Source organism: Pleuronectes platessa, chromosome 18 (genome assembly GCF_947347685.1).
Source record: "Pleuronectes platessa chromosome 18, fPlePla1.1, whole genome shotgun sequence".
Taxonomy (NCBI): Eukaryota; Metazoa; Chordata; class Actinopteri; order Pleuronectiformes; family Pleuronectidae; genus Pleuronectes; species Pleuronectes platessa.
The window spans coordinates 3238949-3253932 of record NC_070643.1 but is presented as its reverse complement, the minus strand read 5'-3'; the positions used below and the strand labels follow the sequence as shown (position 1 = coordinate 3253932).

Here is a 14984-nt window from a genome sequence, read left to right as displayed (position 1 = left end):
GCGGCAAAACCCCAAAGAAGCCCAGACAGTGTGATGCGAAGTAAACCGTGTCACAGCTTATAGTGGATTTAAACACCAGACTTAAAAAAATATCTTTATTATACCAGCAGAATCACACAGAGTATTTCCATAACACTAATGCTAAAATTAAACTGATTCATTTATCATTACACACACAATTATCCATACGGGTGCTGTTCTTCCTTCCCCCTTCCCAACTCCTGATGTGGTTAACGTGCTATACACGTATATCTGACTTGGTTTGACTTACATGATTGTAACTGTGGAGCGTGAGCCCACTGTAAAGACAGTAACACACATATTGTGTCAAAAGCAACACACTTAACAATACATGGAACTGGAGATACCTGAGCTGATGAGGGTTTTCACACATGGTTTGCTGTGTGACATCTGTCCCCACATTACAAAGAAGTATAGGTTACAAAAACTCAATGGCTTACAGGTCTATCTCAGACTCCATGTCTCATTAGCTGCTTTCAGACACGCACTGAACTCAGAAGAATCTCAGAACATTCTCCGGAGAGGCTGAGGGTGAGAACGCAAATGTGCAAGTATGAGTATCTAGACTTTCCCCAGATTTGTTTCCCTGACAAGTAAAAACCCAGTCTAAATGAGGCAATGTGTGAACACAGCAAGAGATGTTCCGCAGGATTCAACACAAGTGAGTGTGTGGGTTGATGACGTTTCTAACATGCAAAAGACTCTGAATTGAAAACAAAGCATACACATAGTCTCAGGATGAAAAAGAGGTGCCATACATGTAGAAGACACCAACGAAGATATCAAGAGCACTTTTGGTTATAGGGGACAGTGCCGGTGTCAATGTCCTGTGTGCTGCTGTGTTCTTGTTTGTGAAAAGCAAACTACAGAGATGGTCCAGACCTAATTGTGCAAACATTCTACAGAGTGCATGCTATAGAGTTTTGGCCTATCAAAGATTAAAATGTGCACTATCTGTGATAGAACAAGCTGTTGCTTTCAATCATTAGATTGTGCATATTTCATCACCCTATACACTGACACCTATTGTACTGATTCAACAACAAAATTCAATCGGTTACCACTGAACACATTAGAGCAGAAAAAAGTTAAAAAGTATTATGGATCAAGTTTTGTTGAGTGTAGCAACCGTTAGGCATCTTCTAGGTGGATGAGGATTTCAAACGAAGACTCCTCTGTCTCCTTCAGGCTCTCTCTGAACAGCTGAGAGTGCTGCCACGATGCCTCCCCTTCTCCCCCGCTGAGTTCTGCTACGACCACGATGTCCGACGAGCCGGACAAACTGGGGAACGACTGCATTTTCCCATCTGACGGTTCAAACACAGGAGAGGAAATCAAGAGGAGGTGATGTTGTCATACAAGCACATTGTGAGCACTTATATGTTACGATGTTATATGTTATATGTTATATAGTATGTTATTTTTCATTTTTGTAAAGTCGTCTACTGCGTAGATGTTGCCTGCCATGTCACAAGAATTCCACTGCTCCGATGACGCTGTCATTGGTGCATGTGACAATAAACTAAACTTTGATATCAGAGGATTTACTGCATGACTGTACCTCCGCAGAATTCTGTAGTAGCTAGGCCTGCCTGCAAGGACCAGCTGACTTTCCCCGTGTGGAAGGTCTGGCTACTGGTCCTGATCGAGACAGACTTCATCTTCATCCCCACTGCAGCAAAATCAAACTTCCAGCTCATTCGTCCTGTAGAGGAGCCCTCTGTTCGAGAGATGTACACCTTAACAAAGAAATACAACTTGGTTACATAGAGCTGCATGAAGATACATCAGTACACAGTTTATTCTCATCCTCAGTATTCCCTTAGAAGTTTACAGTAGTATGCTTATCTTATTTAAAATTTGTTCGTAATCTTAATCATAGTCAAAATAATATATATTCATTAGTGCTTTCAAACGATTAAAATATTTAATCGCGATTAATCGCAAATTTTTATCTATTCTAAATATCCCTTCATTGTTCATAATGCTCTTATGAACATGGAAAAGTGAATTGGCTTGCTTTATGCAAATGTTTTATTTTATTGAAAAACAACATTGCCAAACAGGGCGATGCAAAATAAAATTATAAAGTGCACATTTCAGGTAAACCATGGCTTAATATTTTCTTTTTTTCAAGTTTGCTGTGAACATAGCATTCAGGCCTCTTATTTCAGAAACAATGAACCGTAACAGTTAGGTTACCAATAAAAGGTAAGCCTACTACTTCTTTGCTTTCAGCCAGCTACTCAAACAGACAAGCAACAAAATAACAAACAAACAAAATACACAGGCAAGTGTCGGCCTACTTTGAAATAAATTAAACACAGAACTTTGTAGGGCTATTAGAGTCCTCCCCATATTTGTGGAAAATGTATGAAATAAGAAGTACCCTATTTTTAAATAAATAAAAACATATAGCTGCAGCCTAATAGCTTAAAATATATATTTTAGTTGGCGAAATATTAAAACAAAAAGCGAGAGCAGGTCAGACTGGAGGCGAACACAGATACTGAAGATCGGTAGAAACCAACTGCAGCTTCTGCTCTGATCAAGACGCTGAGGCGCTGATCTCTGATCAGTTGAGACCAGAGAAACTCTGTGTTTTCACTGTTTCCATAGTTAAGAGGCAGTCAGTCACTGAGCGTGACCGACTTCACGTGAACGAGCTCTCATCTCACTGTGTCTCTCTGAGCGAGTGCACGATGGCGGTGGGCGGAGCCGCCGGACCGGTGCGCTATCTGGGCGGACACACACACACACACACACGTGTGAGAGTTGGCAGCTCTGCGTTAATCTCGTGATAAAAAAATTAACGGTGTTAAAATGGGTATGCCTTAACGCCGTTAATAACGCGTTTAACTGACAGCACTACTATTTATGTTTTAAAACAACAGCAGCCAGAGGCATTCGCTTTAACTTTCCTGTTAATCAGACTAAATTGCTGTTTTGTATAGTTTATTTTATTTACTGTGTCACTGTGTGTGTGTGTGTGTGTGTGTGTGTGTGTGTGTGTGTGTGTGTGTGTGTGTGTGTGTGCGTGTGTGTGTGTGAGTGAGTGTGGTGGGGGGTATAAAGAACTATTAATCAACTTGTTGATCACTGCTTCACAAGAACAATAATCTGCAACTATTTTGATGGTCGTTTTCAAGCAAAATCCAACATTTTTTAATTCAACCTTTTGAGCTGCTGCTCTTTAATATATTTTATTATATAGAAGTAACTTTAGTATCATTTTGGTTTTGGACTTGAGCAATGATAAAACAAGCTTATCGATTCATTTAGGCTCTGGGAAAAGTTGTCTTCCACTTTTCACATTTCACTACCTATAAAAGGTAGATGAATCCATAAAAAACAATAATCATTATTTGTGGCCGAATTTTATGTTTTTTTTTGTTATGGCCAACTTTGTGTTTGACAAGCTGATAAAGGCTGTGCTCCATGATGCTGACCCAGATGATACCATTTGGGTTGGAATGAGATCCATTGTTTTGCTGAGGTGATTCTTAAATAGCAGAGTATTCTTAAACAGTAATAGATTAGCCTTGATGAGCTGAGTTACAGCTTTCAGGTCTTGTCTTGTGACTATGTGTACTTAATGTAGAAATATCTCTTTTAACACAAAATAAACAAACAAATATTAACACTTCAAAATTGAATTGATCTTTAACTTTAACAATTATACTATATTTTTTCACTGTAGAAAAAGAAGAAACTGTGACTGACATTTTTCCTAATATTCAAAATATTTAATTCAAACACAATTTGCATTCAAAGTGGCTACATTTGAAGCCAGCACTGTTTTCAAATGGATACACCTTGAAATAATAAGGAACACATTTATTATAAACAATCATAGAATATTGGAAATAAATATTATCTGAAATGAAAACTATTGCTTTGTTAATGCTCTTACCATCTGCCAGTCCTTTTCCAACATTCTGAAGACCGACTCCTTCCTCCACACGCACTGATCCCAACCCTGAACCACCTCAGAGCTGTTGGACAGTCGACAGTACTGGTCTTTGGTGGCACTGTAGCACACGTGCAGTAACCGGTCACTCTTCTCTTTCTCAGTAGGAGTAAACACGTAACCTTCAGCCTGAGAAAAACACACGCAGCTGCACTGACTGTCATCAAGCAATTCAATCATCAACCTTGGACACATTACACTATTAAATAGAACACTACATGTGACTGGGTGGTGTCGAACACAATCTGCTTGTATGTAGTGTTTCATAAAGAATTTTGATTCAATATTATTCGGTTTTGTGTTTAGTTTGAGTTGAAACTCCTAAAATCCCCACTCAAACCAAATATATATTGTGAAAAAATATTGTGATCCAATAATGATTCAATCAATTGTATTTTTTGTATATATGGCATGTTTAAATTACAGTTGGGAGGAGGTCTATTGATATTGATACATACATCTGAGATGTATAAGATCCATAGCAACATAATTTGCACGATATACTAAACCTGTGTTGAAGACTCAGCTGCTCTAGTCTCCCCCCTTGCCGTCCTCCAGGCCATAGAGCCTGAGTTGCGTCCCCCCAGCTCTCCTGGTTTCGGCTTCTTTGGGGAAATAAACTCCACCAGCTCAACAAGCAGCCTCTCCGTCAGGTCCTTCTTCCTGCCTGGACTCACGCCCTGTTGCCTCTAGCAGACGGAAGGTGGCTTACAGTAGACTCACCAAAGGATAGTATTATGTACATGATCAAGCTGGTTATGACTTACTGAGTCGTTGAGCCCATTAATGGTGTGAAGCAGCCAGGCCTCTTGAACACGGGTCCTTCTAGACAAAACCTCTGGATGTTTGCAGGAATATCTCCACGTCACATCCACCACCTATATTGCAAACACACACATGTAATATTTAGTGATTACTATCAACATATTCACAGTATTGTATCTCCATACATAAATAGTTATTCTATACTCAAAACATCTGCCATCTAACCCAGTGACCATTTTATAATGTTTTTAAGTGTTCTTCCTTGTTCCATTTACACTTGTGCACATGCATGAAGATGCACATGCAGACACAATTACACATTCCTGCCAATGCTGTCACACACTGATCTACAAACCAGATCAACATGTTAAGCAATGCACCAATAAAGGCAGCGAAGAAGGCTGAGAGGAAGTAAATAAGGAGGTTTAATCAATATATATATTGAGTTCCAGTCAGGGCAAGCCCGATGGTGTTGTAATAATGGAGTAATAGCAGTATGCATCAATTTCTCTGACCTGGTCCTTAGAGAAAGCCAGGACATAGGCTAGTTTCTTCCCCCAGCCAACCTCATAAAGAAGAGGCTTGTCACAGACATTCTCACACGAGTCACAGTGCAGCCAACGACGCTGAGAAAGCGAGTAAATCTCTGTCCACACGTGGTCTGAAATAACACAGAACCTTTAGTTAATTTACATGCTACATAAACAGTTCTGATATCAAACTAAGTGGGAATTTAATAGCTTTCAAAAGCCAAGTTTGACATTCTGCGATGTTAAAAATGCAATGACATGTTCCAAATGAGTCAAATGGCAAAATATTTGATACTGGTTCAGTTTTTGGGATAGTTTCAAGTACAGTACTAACAACACACACTCATCTTTGTGCTTCATAAAATATGTAAAGAGTAAAGATGTTGCAGGGAGGACTCTTAATCAACAAATTCTGTGAGGGTGACGAATTTCTCTTTATAAATTAACTTTGGGTTTAATTTAAGAAGCGATACAAGAGGCACATCAGTCAATCATGTACATACCTGTGCTATCCCAGATATACCTGGCTTCCAAGCCAATGGCTCTGCAGCACAGGGTGAAACAGTTCGCCCACTCCCCACAGCGCCCCCTCCTGGTTTCCAGCAGCTTCTCGGGATTGTTGTACCTGGTAGAGAAAAAGTGCAAGCAATCCATTATATTCTGCTTTGTGTTCAAATCCATTCATACTCTATTCCTGTTTACAGGAAACATGTCTACAGTGTTTCCATTTCAAAATGTATTGACAGTGAATAATACAAAAGGAATTGTAAAATAAATCGTAACCGTACCAAAAGTCATTCTGCAGACTTATATTAATTTGAATCTTAAATATAACCTTAGAAAGGCAACCTAAACACCAGCGGCATACGAAATAACATACAAAAAGACAAGCAAGCGCGCATACTTTTACCTTGGGAATCTTGTGGAGAACCTACAGAGCTGACAGTAATGGTTCTCCACTCGCTGAGCTCCCCAGCGCACATCATCAGAGCTGGGACTGAGGGAGCTGGCGTTCTCTGTGGGACCCCCACAGCGGCTGCAGGGTAAACTGTTCACCCAGGAGAAGAAATCCTGCTTGAACCACCTAAGTAGCTCCAGCACCAGGAAGTCTTCTATTCCAAGTTTACAATCTACAAACAGGAAAGCATTTAATTTGCCTCTTTCGTCTCAATGTGTTAACAGTAAAATAAAGATGTAGAGTACAACTGATTGCTCTAAATAACTGAATGAAGGGACTTTACCTGGGTCAGCAGCTTTAGCCTCCTTCAGCTTGTGTTGAGCAGCAGAGGACAGCTGCTGGTGAGGGATGTGACTCAAGGCTTTCTGCTGCAGCTCAGGGTTTTCATACATCATCACATGCTGGAAGTTTGACTGGAGAGTCACGAAGAAGCTCATACTGTTTTCCTGACACAAGACAAGGAATCATCATTCACCAACCAAGATGAAAAATCTAAATCACTGAGGGACTTGCATGAATATTTACAGTAGTTGTTCTTGAGAGATGTAAGGTACTGCATGAAAGTTATTTTAAAAAAAAAAGGCCCTTCCAATATTATTAAGTAAAAAATATTTATAATTAAGACGGAAAAGCAACAAAGCACAAAGAATTAAAGCAGTAATTTAATAATGGAATATAATAAGTAATAAGATTTATGGCATATGAATGTCAAATATCCTAGTTACTATATACTTTGTTAAAAAGAGCTACAAAATGAATGACTGGTAAACTGAAATATACTCTATCATGATTTTCACATTTATACAGTAAGTTTTTTTAGCTGCTCTCTATAACACATTCATGTAACAATAGTGATTTATCCAAATACCAGACAATTAAATATTTTTCATTGACTGATCCATTCACCAATGCACACGGATCAGTGGTTTGACATGCTGTAAGGTAATTTCACCGTATTTTTCTTGCATGGCATTCAGTGGAGCTTCTAACAAAAATGTCCATCGTAGACTTGTTTATTCTCATTTCTTATCAAAAATGGATCTATGAGAGTTAAGGTATGTTTAGCCTCTGTTGTGATGATACTACAGCTGAAAGCTACAAATATATGCAGTCACAGCCTCCGCTTTTTAAAGTAACATCTTTACCAGGGATGATGGCTGTGATGGAGGTGGTGGAATTGGCTGACTGACAGCAGCAGGAGCAGGAGCAGCAGGAGCAGGAGCAGCAGGAGCAGCAGGAGCAGGAGCGAGGCTCTCTGGTAGTGAGGCTGCAGTAACCTGAACTCTTGGTTGGACAGGCTGTCCTCCTTGTAGCCTCCGATCCCTCTCTGCTGCTATGGATTCCCTGATGAGCTTCAGCTGTTCCACTGATGCAGACTTGGGTAACACCAGGTGGGTCTCTGCCTAAAAAGAGGTGCAAGTGGGTGTATTAGGCGCTGTCCAGACCTGTTAATAACATCCGTCCTTAGAACGGTCCTATTCACACTTGGAATTAAAATGTGTCCTTAATGTGTCTCCTGGGAGTACTTGTGAATGGATCTCACCTCCCCACTCTATATGCAAATAATCACGACCGTCATTTATGCTTGCCAAGAAAACCCAGTCTGAGAATACGGATGTGTCAAAGTGTTTTTGACGGCATGTGTCTGCACATGCAAGTGAGTGGGAGAGAGGTTGAGACAGAAATGGGTCATGAGTGGCTGACTGAATCTCGTGCAGCTAAGCTTTTAAGAAAGATTTTTATCAATTTAACAAAATTATCAATCATTATGTGCTGGTCACTCTGTCTCTCCATCAATCCTGAAGCACTGTGCTGATCAGCTGTCTCCGGTGTTTACTGACATTTTTAACACCTCACTGGAGACATGTCACGTACCAGCCTGCTTCAAGACCTCCACCATCATCCCTGTCCCCAAAAAAACAAGATCGCTGGACTCAACGATTACAGACCCGTGGCCCTGACCTCTGTGGTGATGAAGGCATTTGAGCGCCTCGTGCTTTGTCACCTCAAAGCCATCACTGACCCTCTCCTGGACCCCCTGCAGTTTGCCTACAGAGCCAACAGGTCTGTAGACGATGCAGTCAACCTGGCCCTCCACTTCATCCTCCAGCACCTGGACTCCTCAGGAACCTACGCCAGGATCCTGTTTGTGGACTTCAGCTCTGCCTTCAACACTGCTACAGGAGAAGCTCTCCCAGCTGAGTGTGCCTGACTCCACCTGCAGGTGGATCACAGACTTCCTGTCTGACAGGAGGCAACGCGTGAGGCTGGGGAAGCATCTCTCTGAACTCAGATCCATCAGCACCGGTTCCCCTCAAGGCTGTGTTCTTTCCCCTCTTCTCTTCTCCCTGTACACCAACAGCTGCACCTCCAGTCACCAGTCCGTCAAACTCCTTAAGTTCGCGGATGACACCACCCTCATTGGGCTCATCTCTGATGGGGATGAGTCCGCGTACAGGTGGGAGATTGACCATCTGGTGACCTGGTGTGACCGGAACAACCTGGAGCTCAACGCTCTGAAAACAGTGGACATGGTTGTGGATTTCATAAGGAACCCAGCCGCACCCACCCCCATCACCCTGAGAGACGCCCCAGTCGTCACTGCGGAGTCCTTCCGCTTCCTGGGCACCATCATCTCCCAGGACCTCAAATGCTGACCTCACCAAAAGAGGTCAGCAGAGGATGTACTTCCTGCGGCAGCTGAAGAAATTCAACCTGCCAAAGACAATGATGGTGCACTTCTACACCTGCATCATCGAGTCCATCCTCACCTCCTCCATCTCCATCTGGTTCGCTGCTGCCACTGCCAACGACAAAAGGAGGCTGCAGCGGATCATCCGTTCTGCTGAGAAGGTGATCGGCTGCAATCTGCCATCTCTTCAGGACCTGTTTGCCTCTAGGACCCTGAGGCGGGCAGGTAAGATTGTGGCGGATCCCTCCCACCCGGGTCACAAACTATTTGAGGTTCTTCCCTCGGGCAGGAGGCTGCGGGCCATCAGGACCAAAACCTCCCGCCACAAGACCAGCTTCTTCCCGGCTGCAGTTGGCCTCATAAACAAGGCCCGGGACCCCCACCTGACTCAGACTTTTATTCCGCCCCCACACCTTTAGGATGTGTTAAATTAACACATTACATCATATTATACTATACTGCATTACATTGCATATTGCAATCGGACACTGTTTACTGTTTTGCATTTTGCATATCACTTTTTACATCTTTTATCTTTTATATATTTTTATTCAGAAATGTTTATGTCGAAATAAATGTTACTTTGTATAGATATTGGAAAAAAGTGAGTAAATAAGAAGTAAACAGTGAGTAAATATATACTGGTTTTCTATTTTTCATTGCTTTCCTATGTATGTTGTATTTATTGCGTTTTTATGTTTCTATGTTAATTGTAAGCACCAATTACCAGAGCAAATTCCTTGTAGGTGTAAACCTACTTGGCAATAAAATACTTCTGATTCTGATTCTGATATTGTAGTGGTAACCACTGAATGCAACAGAGAAACATAAAAATACATTTGGTCCCTTATGAAACTGCAGCGGATCAGAGGATGCCAGCTGAGTAGGCGGACCTTCATATGTGGTCCAGGGTGCATTTGCATTCACACAGCGAAAAGAATGTGGCCACATGTGTCCCAGAACAAGTCCAGCAGTGATTTGAGTAATTGGATCTTTGAACACATCAAGTTGTGTTCATATTTGTACTTAGCACTGACCACTTGTCAGTGGTTCAGTCAGGATGGGTGCAATCCCAGGTCTGAACAGGGTCTAAGTTATTCAGCGTTATGCCATGGGTGATCATTTAGATCCCTAGGAATCAAAGCAATATAACAGGAGATCTGTAATTTAACTTCTGTAGTAGCAAGCAGGCAGGTTCTTACCTCCTCAAATCCCATCTCAAAGAGACATTCCACAGCTCCTTTGACGGGCAGCAGCTTGGTGGAGAATGTAGGATTTCCTATGCGGATCGACCTGTACTTTTCCTCATTTGGATGCCTGTGGGGAGGTGGCATCATTTGTTTTCAAGGCTTTTCAGGAAACACCTTTTGTTCCTCTTTGGCTTTAGAGAAATGCATATTTACAAACCAGCAAGTGATTCAATCCTTTATAGACAATACATGCATACGTTATAGCTACGAGTGTTTACATTAAAACGTGGGTCTGATATTGTCAGCAATATCCTGCTTCACTTATTTGCTTTAATTACCACTGCACAAAATATCACATTTTGCTGAAAACATAGACTCTACTCAAAAAAAGGAAGCGCGACAATTTTAACTTAAGACATTTACTTTTATATCAACATAGGTTTTAGGGTAATGATTATTGAGATGTTACCCATCTTAAATAGCCCTTATCGTGAGTTATCCCTCTGCTGAATTAACCAGAAAATATAAAGTTATGTGAGGAGGGATGACGAGTAAGGGCGTCTATCCATTGGCAGAGTCAAAGCAAAGGGACAAAGTGCAAGTGCTCATTTGTTTCATAGAGTTTGGTGGAACAGCAGGAACAACAGCAGGCAGCAGGGCTCACGTACACCTGGCCTTACACGGCATTTAGAATGACTGTCAGGGCATGACGTTATCTGCCATCTAATATGTGTGAAATGTACAGAGCCCCTCTATCACAACCTCAGCTTAGCATAACACGTCTACACTGACCCGCTGGCAAGTTCACAACTTTACCTTAGAATGTTGTCCGCATATGTGAGTAACAACTTGGCCACGTCTAGGAAGACCTCGTCCGAATTGTCACACAATGTGGTGACTGCTGGTGACACACCCATGCTGCTTTTTCCTCTTTAAAACACCTGTCCTTCCAGTTTTGAGAGTGACAGCTAATGCTAACACTGCTGCTAACTTGATGTTTTTTGGGTCCTGCGTGAAGCTGCCCCATCAGCGCCTGAATGTCTGTAGCTCTGAAACTATTGTTTGTTACTGTGTGTTATATCATTTATATCTATAGTTGAGTTCAATTTAATCCTTTTGTATCTTATTTTAATTTATATTTATAAAAAAGTACAAGTTAAAGAGAGTTGCCGACGATTCAAAGTCACAGGCAAATTTAAGGCTGTCCTGGTTGTCCTGTTATATGAATATTTCCACAGTGGATGAAGCGGGTCACCAACAGACGTGAGTTGTGTTGACTCACAAATTTCAGCTTTAGTTTTGTAAATGTGTTTCTCTCAGATTATAGGCAGATCCAAAGACTAACTGTCCTGACAGAGATAACAACATGTCCGCTCTGACTCTGTCCTGCTGGACCGTACTACAGCTGAGAGCACACTACATGAGGGCACTTCTTCACAAGAGCTCCTCTGTTTTTCCCAACCAACTGTCCAGACGACACAGCTCGGGACAGCCGAGGAGGAGGGTTGTGATCACCGGTGTAGGGTTGGTGTGTCCCCTGGGCACAGGGACTGCTCTGCCCTGGGACCATCTGATTAAAGGCCACAGTGGGATTGTTGCTCTGGACTCTGAGGAGTACAAGACAGTTCCCTGTAAAGTGGCCGCTCTGGTTACCAGAGGGACTGAAGAGGGTCAGTTTAACATGGAAAGGTTTGCCTCTCGTGGGGAGATCAACAGCATGTCACCAGCTACTGTGATGGCCCTGGGGGCTGCTCAGCTCGCTCTGGAGGACTCTGGCTGGTACCCCAAGTCCCCAGAGGAACAGCTCAGCACTGGGGTGGCTGTCGGAATGGGCATGGTGGCACTGGAGGAGATTGCTCGCACCTCTGCTGCCTTCCAGGAAAAGGGCTACAACAGAGTGAGCCCCTTCTTTGTGCCCCGCATCCTTGTCAACATGGCTGCTGGGCACATAAGTATCAAACACCGATTAAAGGGTCCCAATCATGCTGTGTCCACAGCATGCGCCACAGGTGCACATGCCATAGGTGATGCCGCCAGGTTCATTGCACATGGGGATGCGGATGCTATGGTTACAGGAGGAACAGAATCCTGCATAGGGCCTTTGTCAATAGCTGGGTTCGCTAGGGCACGTGCCCTCGCCACCAAATGGAATGACAACCCTGTGCTGGCATCGAGACCCTTCCACCCAGAGAGAGAGGGCTTTGTGATGGGTGAAGGAGCTGCTGTGCTCCTGCTGGAGGAGCTGGACCATGCAATGAAGAGGGGAGCCAGGATCTACGCAGAGGTCCTGGGCTATGGACTCTCAGGGGACGCCAGCCACATCACTGCACCCACTGCAGATGGGGATGGGGCATTCAGGTGACTGATTTTAGGGTTATTCTAAATATTGAGAAAAAACTACTTAATTATCACACAAAAGTTAAGTTGTTCTAAAGTGGGGGTCAGCACCCCCCTAACAAGAGGGGTAAATCTGAGGGGTCATGAGACGATTAACAGAATGGTAAGCGAAACACAGTGTGTCTTCATTTGCTGAGGAAAAGGAACAAAAAGAGGAATAGTAAAAAAATTCCGTAGTAGTTCCCTGTCGTTTGTGAGCATCCATCACAGTTCACAGACTGACTTCCCACCTCAACTTTGATGAACTGTAGTTTTGAGGACATCGCCTGTAGTAGGAACTGTGCTTAGGATTTTATTTTCTCCTCCAAATAAAGATGAAGACATCTGGCCGTGCAACCCCTCTGATTGATTGATCCTAATAGGCTTTTTTGGAGAAGTTATTTTGCTTTTATTACTGATAAATATAGTATAAAAAAAAGTATAGAATTGTTCTCCTAACTGTCTGACCACTGTCTCCATAGGTGCATGTCTGCAGCACTCAGAGATGCTGGCGTCTCCCCGGCAGATGTGACATACGTAAATGCTCATGCCACGTCCACGCCCTTGGGTGACGCGGCTGAAAATGCAGCCCTCAAAAGGCTCTTCCAGCAAAGTGTCGAGAGCCTGGCCGTCTCCTCCACCAAAGGGGCTACTGGACATCTGCTTGGGGCTGCAGGAGCCGTGGAGGCAGCCTTCACCGCTCTGGCCTGCTACCATGGGGTCCTGCCCCCGACACTCAACCTGGATCGCACTGAGCCAGAGTTTGACCTGAATTATGTTCCCTGCACAGCGCAGTCATGGCGGACTCAGGGCCGACGGGTTGCGCTTACAAACTCATTTGGATTTGGTGGCACCAACGCTTCACTGTGTCTCGCCAGCATCTAAGGACACACTGAGACTTTAATTAATAGGAAATGAAATGTGTTCCTTTTCTTAAGCTCTGGTATTATCGAGTGTCAGTGACTGAATAATAATATAATAGCTTTATTTGTATAGACCTTATCTAAACAATATTACAAATGTTTCACACAGCAAAATCCATGGCAAAAGATGAATGAACAAACATAAAAGGTATTCAGTTCAATTTCAGGGCCACAATAAGGTCAAGACATTAAAAGTTATAGAGAAACCCAACATTTCCCAGTCCTGTTACATTCCTTGGTCCTGCCACTGGTAGTTTGTGTAAAACTCGTGCTGACTGATGATGAGAGTAATGTGAATTTAGAGAAAATTCTGTTAAGTTCAGATGCTTTTCCCCAATTTAAATTGCAATGATGACAAATTGTAGGCAAAGCTTTAAAACAATGTCATGTTATTATATTTGTGGTTCGTAACTTATATGTAGTGAACATGATTAAAACCTCATGTGGTAGAAGAAGTATGGTATTTTTCCGGAGAAGCTGTTTTTTAGATTTACATTAAAAACCGAAAAATGTGGTTTGTTATTGCTCTGCTTGCCATTTTCTACAGTTTGTGTCTGAATTGGAAAAATAACTCACTCATTACTGCTGATAAAAACCTTAAACCAGATTGTCTAAAAAAAAGATGGCCCTTTGTCGGATTGAATCAATCGTAAATGATTGTAAACGGTCCAGTTACTATACATCATCATTTGATCATTAATGATAAAATTAAACCATCAGTGTGATAACCTTGTCCTTGGTACCAGCAGATGGTGCTGGGTCACAACAAGTCACTTTTTTGTTTCTAATTTCACTTCCATTAACATTAGCCATGTAGTGGATAATAGTGTTCCTTTATCGTTGTCAGAATTGGAGCAATCATGAAATGTCAGGATACTCCAAGGAGACACCCCAGGCTTTTTATATCCATTAGAGTAAATGGGGAGGAAACGAGTTATCATAGAAAAAGGTTGATAATTATATTGACAAGATAGTTATGGTTAATTGCGTGCTGTTGGCTTCCCCTATCCAACCTACACTATCCCAAAAATGGTAAATGGTTTTGGTTTTGTATAGCGCTTTTCTAGTCTTGATGACCACTCAAAGCGCTTTACAGTACAGTTTTACAGTCACCCATTCACACACACATACAGTGCATCTATTTGCAGCACTTTGTGATTTTATGGGGGGCAGTTCAGGGTTCAGCATCTTGCCCAAGGACACTTCGGCTTGCAGATGGGTCAGACTGGGGATCGAACTGCCGACCTTTAGGTTTGAGGACGACCCCTCAGCCACAGCCGCCCTAAAATATTGGGGAATACTTAAATCACACATCAGATCTTGATGAGCGAATTATTCAAGTTGAAAATCTGTACTGATGTACATTGCATAATTTGATGAGAGCAAAATGACACAAAAGACGGTCAATGGAAACAGAGATCTTCAACCCATTGAGACCTGGATTCAAAACAACACCGAAGAATTAAAGTCACAGGCTGATCCAACCAGCGTGAATTTCCTCACAACATCTCATATTGTAACTCAGTATTGTGTATGGCCTCCTCGTTCCTGTATGCACT

General features: G+C 42.4%; 2 protein-coding genes across 3 annotated transcripts; one reads left to right on the top strand and one right to left on the bottom strand.

Moving 5' to 3' along the window:
- Positions 1-81: 81 nt before the first annotated feature.
- Positions 82-11132, bottom strand: ngly1 (N-glycanase 1). Of its 2 annotated transcripts, none has more exons than XM_053447178.1 (12): positions 10943-11132; positions 10139-10253; positions 7390-7647; positions 6528-6690; positions 6197-6416; positions 5790-5911; positions 5272-5417; positions 4759-4869; positions 4501-4680; positions 3935-4120; positions 1583-1760; positions 82-1328 (listed from the first exon to the last, which is right to left on the bottom strand). In XM_053447178.1, exons 1-12 carry the CDS (start codon positions 11041-11043, stop codon positions 1153-1155), a joined length of 1956 nt encoding a protein of 651 aa, XP_053303153.1. In that variant the 5' UTR covers positions 11044-11132; the 3' UTR covers positions 82-1152. The 2 variants fall into 2 exon arrangements, with proteins under 2 accessions (XP_053303153.1, XP_053303154.1); XM_053447179.1 differs by having other exon boundaries at positions 7522-7647.
- A 224-nt stretch (positions 11133-11356) lies between these two features.
- Positions 11357-14030, top strand: oxsm (3-oxoacyl-ACP synthase, mitochondrial). The gene is made up of 2 exons (XM_053446893.1): positions 11357-12484; positions 12985-14030. The coding sequence occupies exons 1-2, from the start codon at positions 11493-11495 to the stop codon at positions 13385-13387; spliced, it is 1395 nt and encodes a 464-aa protein (XP_053302868.1). The 5' UTR covers positions 11357-11492; the 3' UTR covers positions 13388-14030.
- Positions 14031-14984: the final 954 nt, after the last annotated feature.

Excerpts from the sequence above, each read along its gene's own strand:
- ngly1 (XM_053447178.1), bottom strand. The coding sequence starts at position 11,043 with ATGGGTGTGTCACCAGCAGTCACCACATTGTGTGACAATTCGGACGAG. Across the intron at positions 7,648-10,138 it reads TTGAGATGGGATTTGAGGAG|GCAGAGACCCACCTGGTGTT; the intron begins GTAAGAACCTGC and ends ACCTCTTTTTAG. Across the intron at positions 1,761-3,934 it reads TGGAAAAGGACTGGCAGATG|GTGTACATCTCTCGAACAGA; the intron begins GTAAGAGCATTA and ends TTCTTTGTTAAG.
- oxsm (XM_053446893.1), top strand. The coding sequence starts at position 11,493 with ATGTCCGCTCTGACTCTGTCCTGCTGGACCGTACTACAGCTGAGAGCA. Across the intron at positions 12,485-12,984 it reads GATGGGGATGGGGCATTCAG|GTGCATGTCTGCAGCACTCA; the intron begins GTGACTGATTTT and ends CTGTCTCCATAG.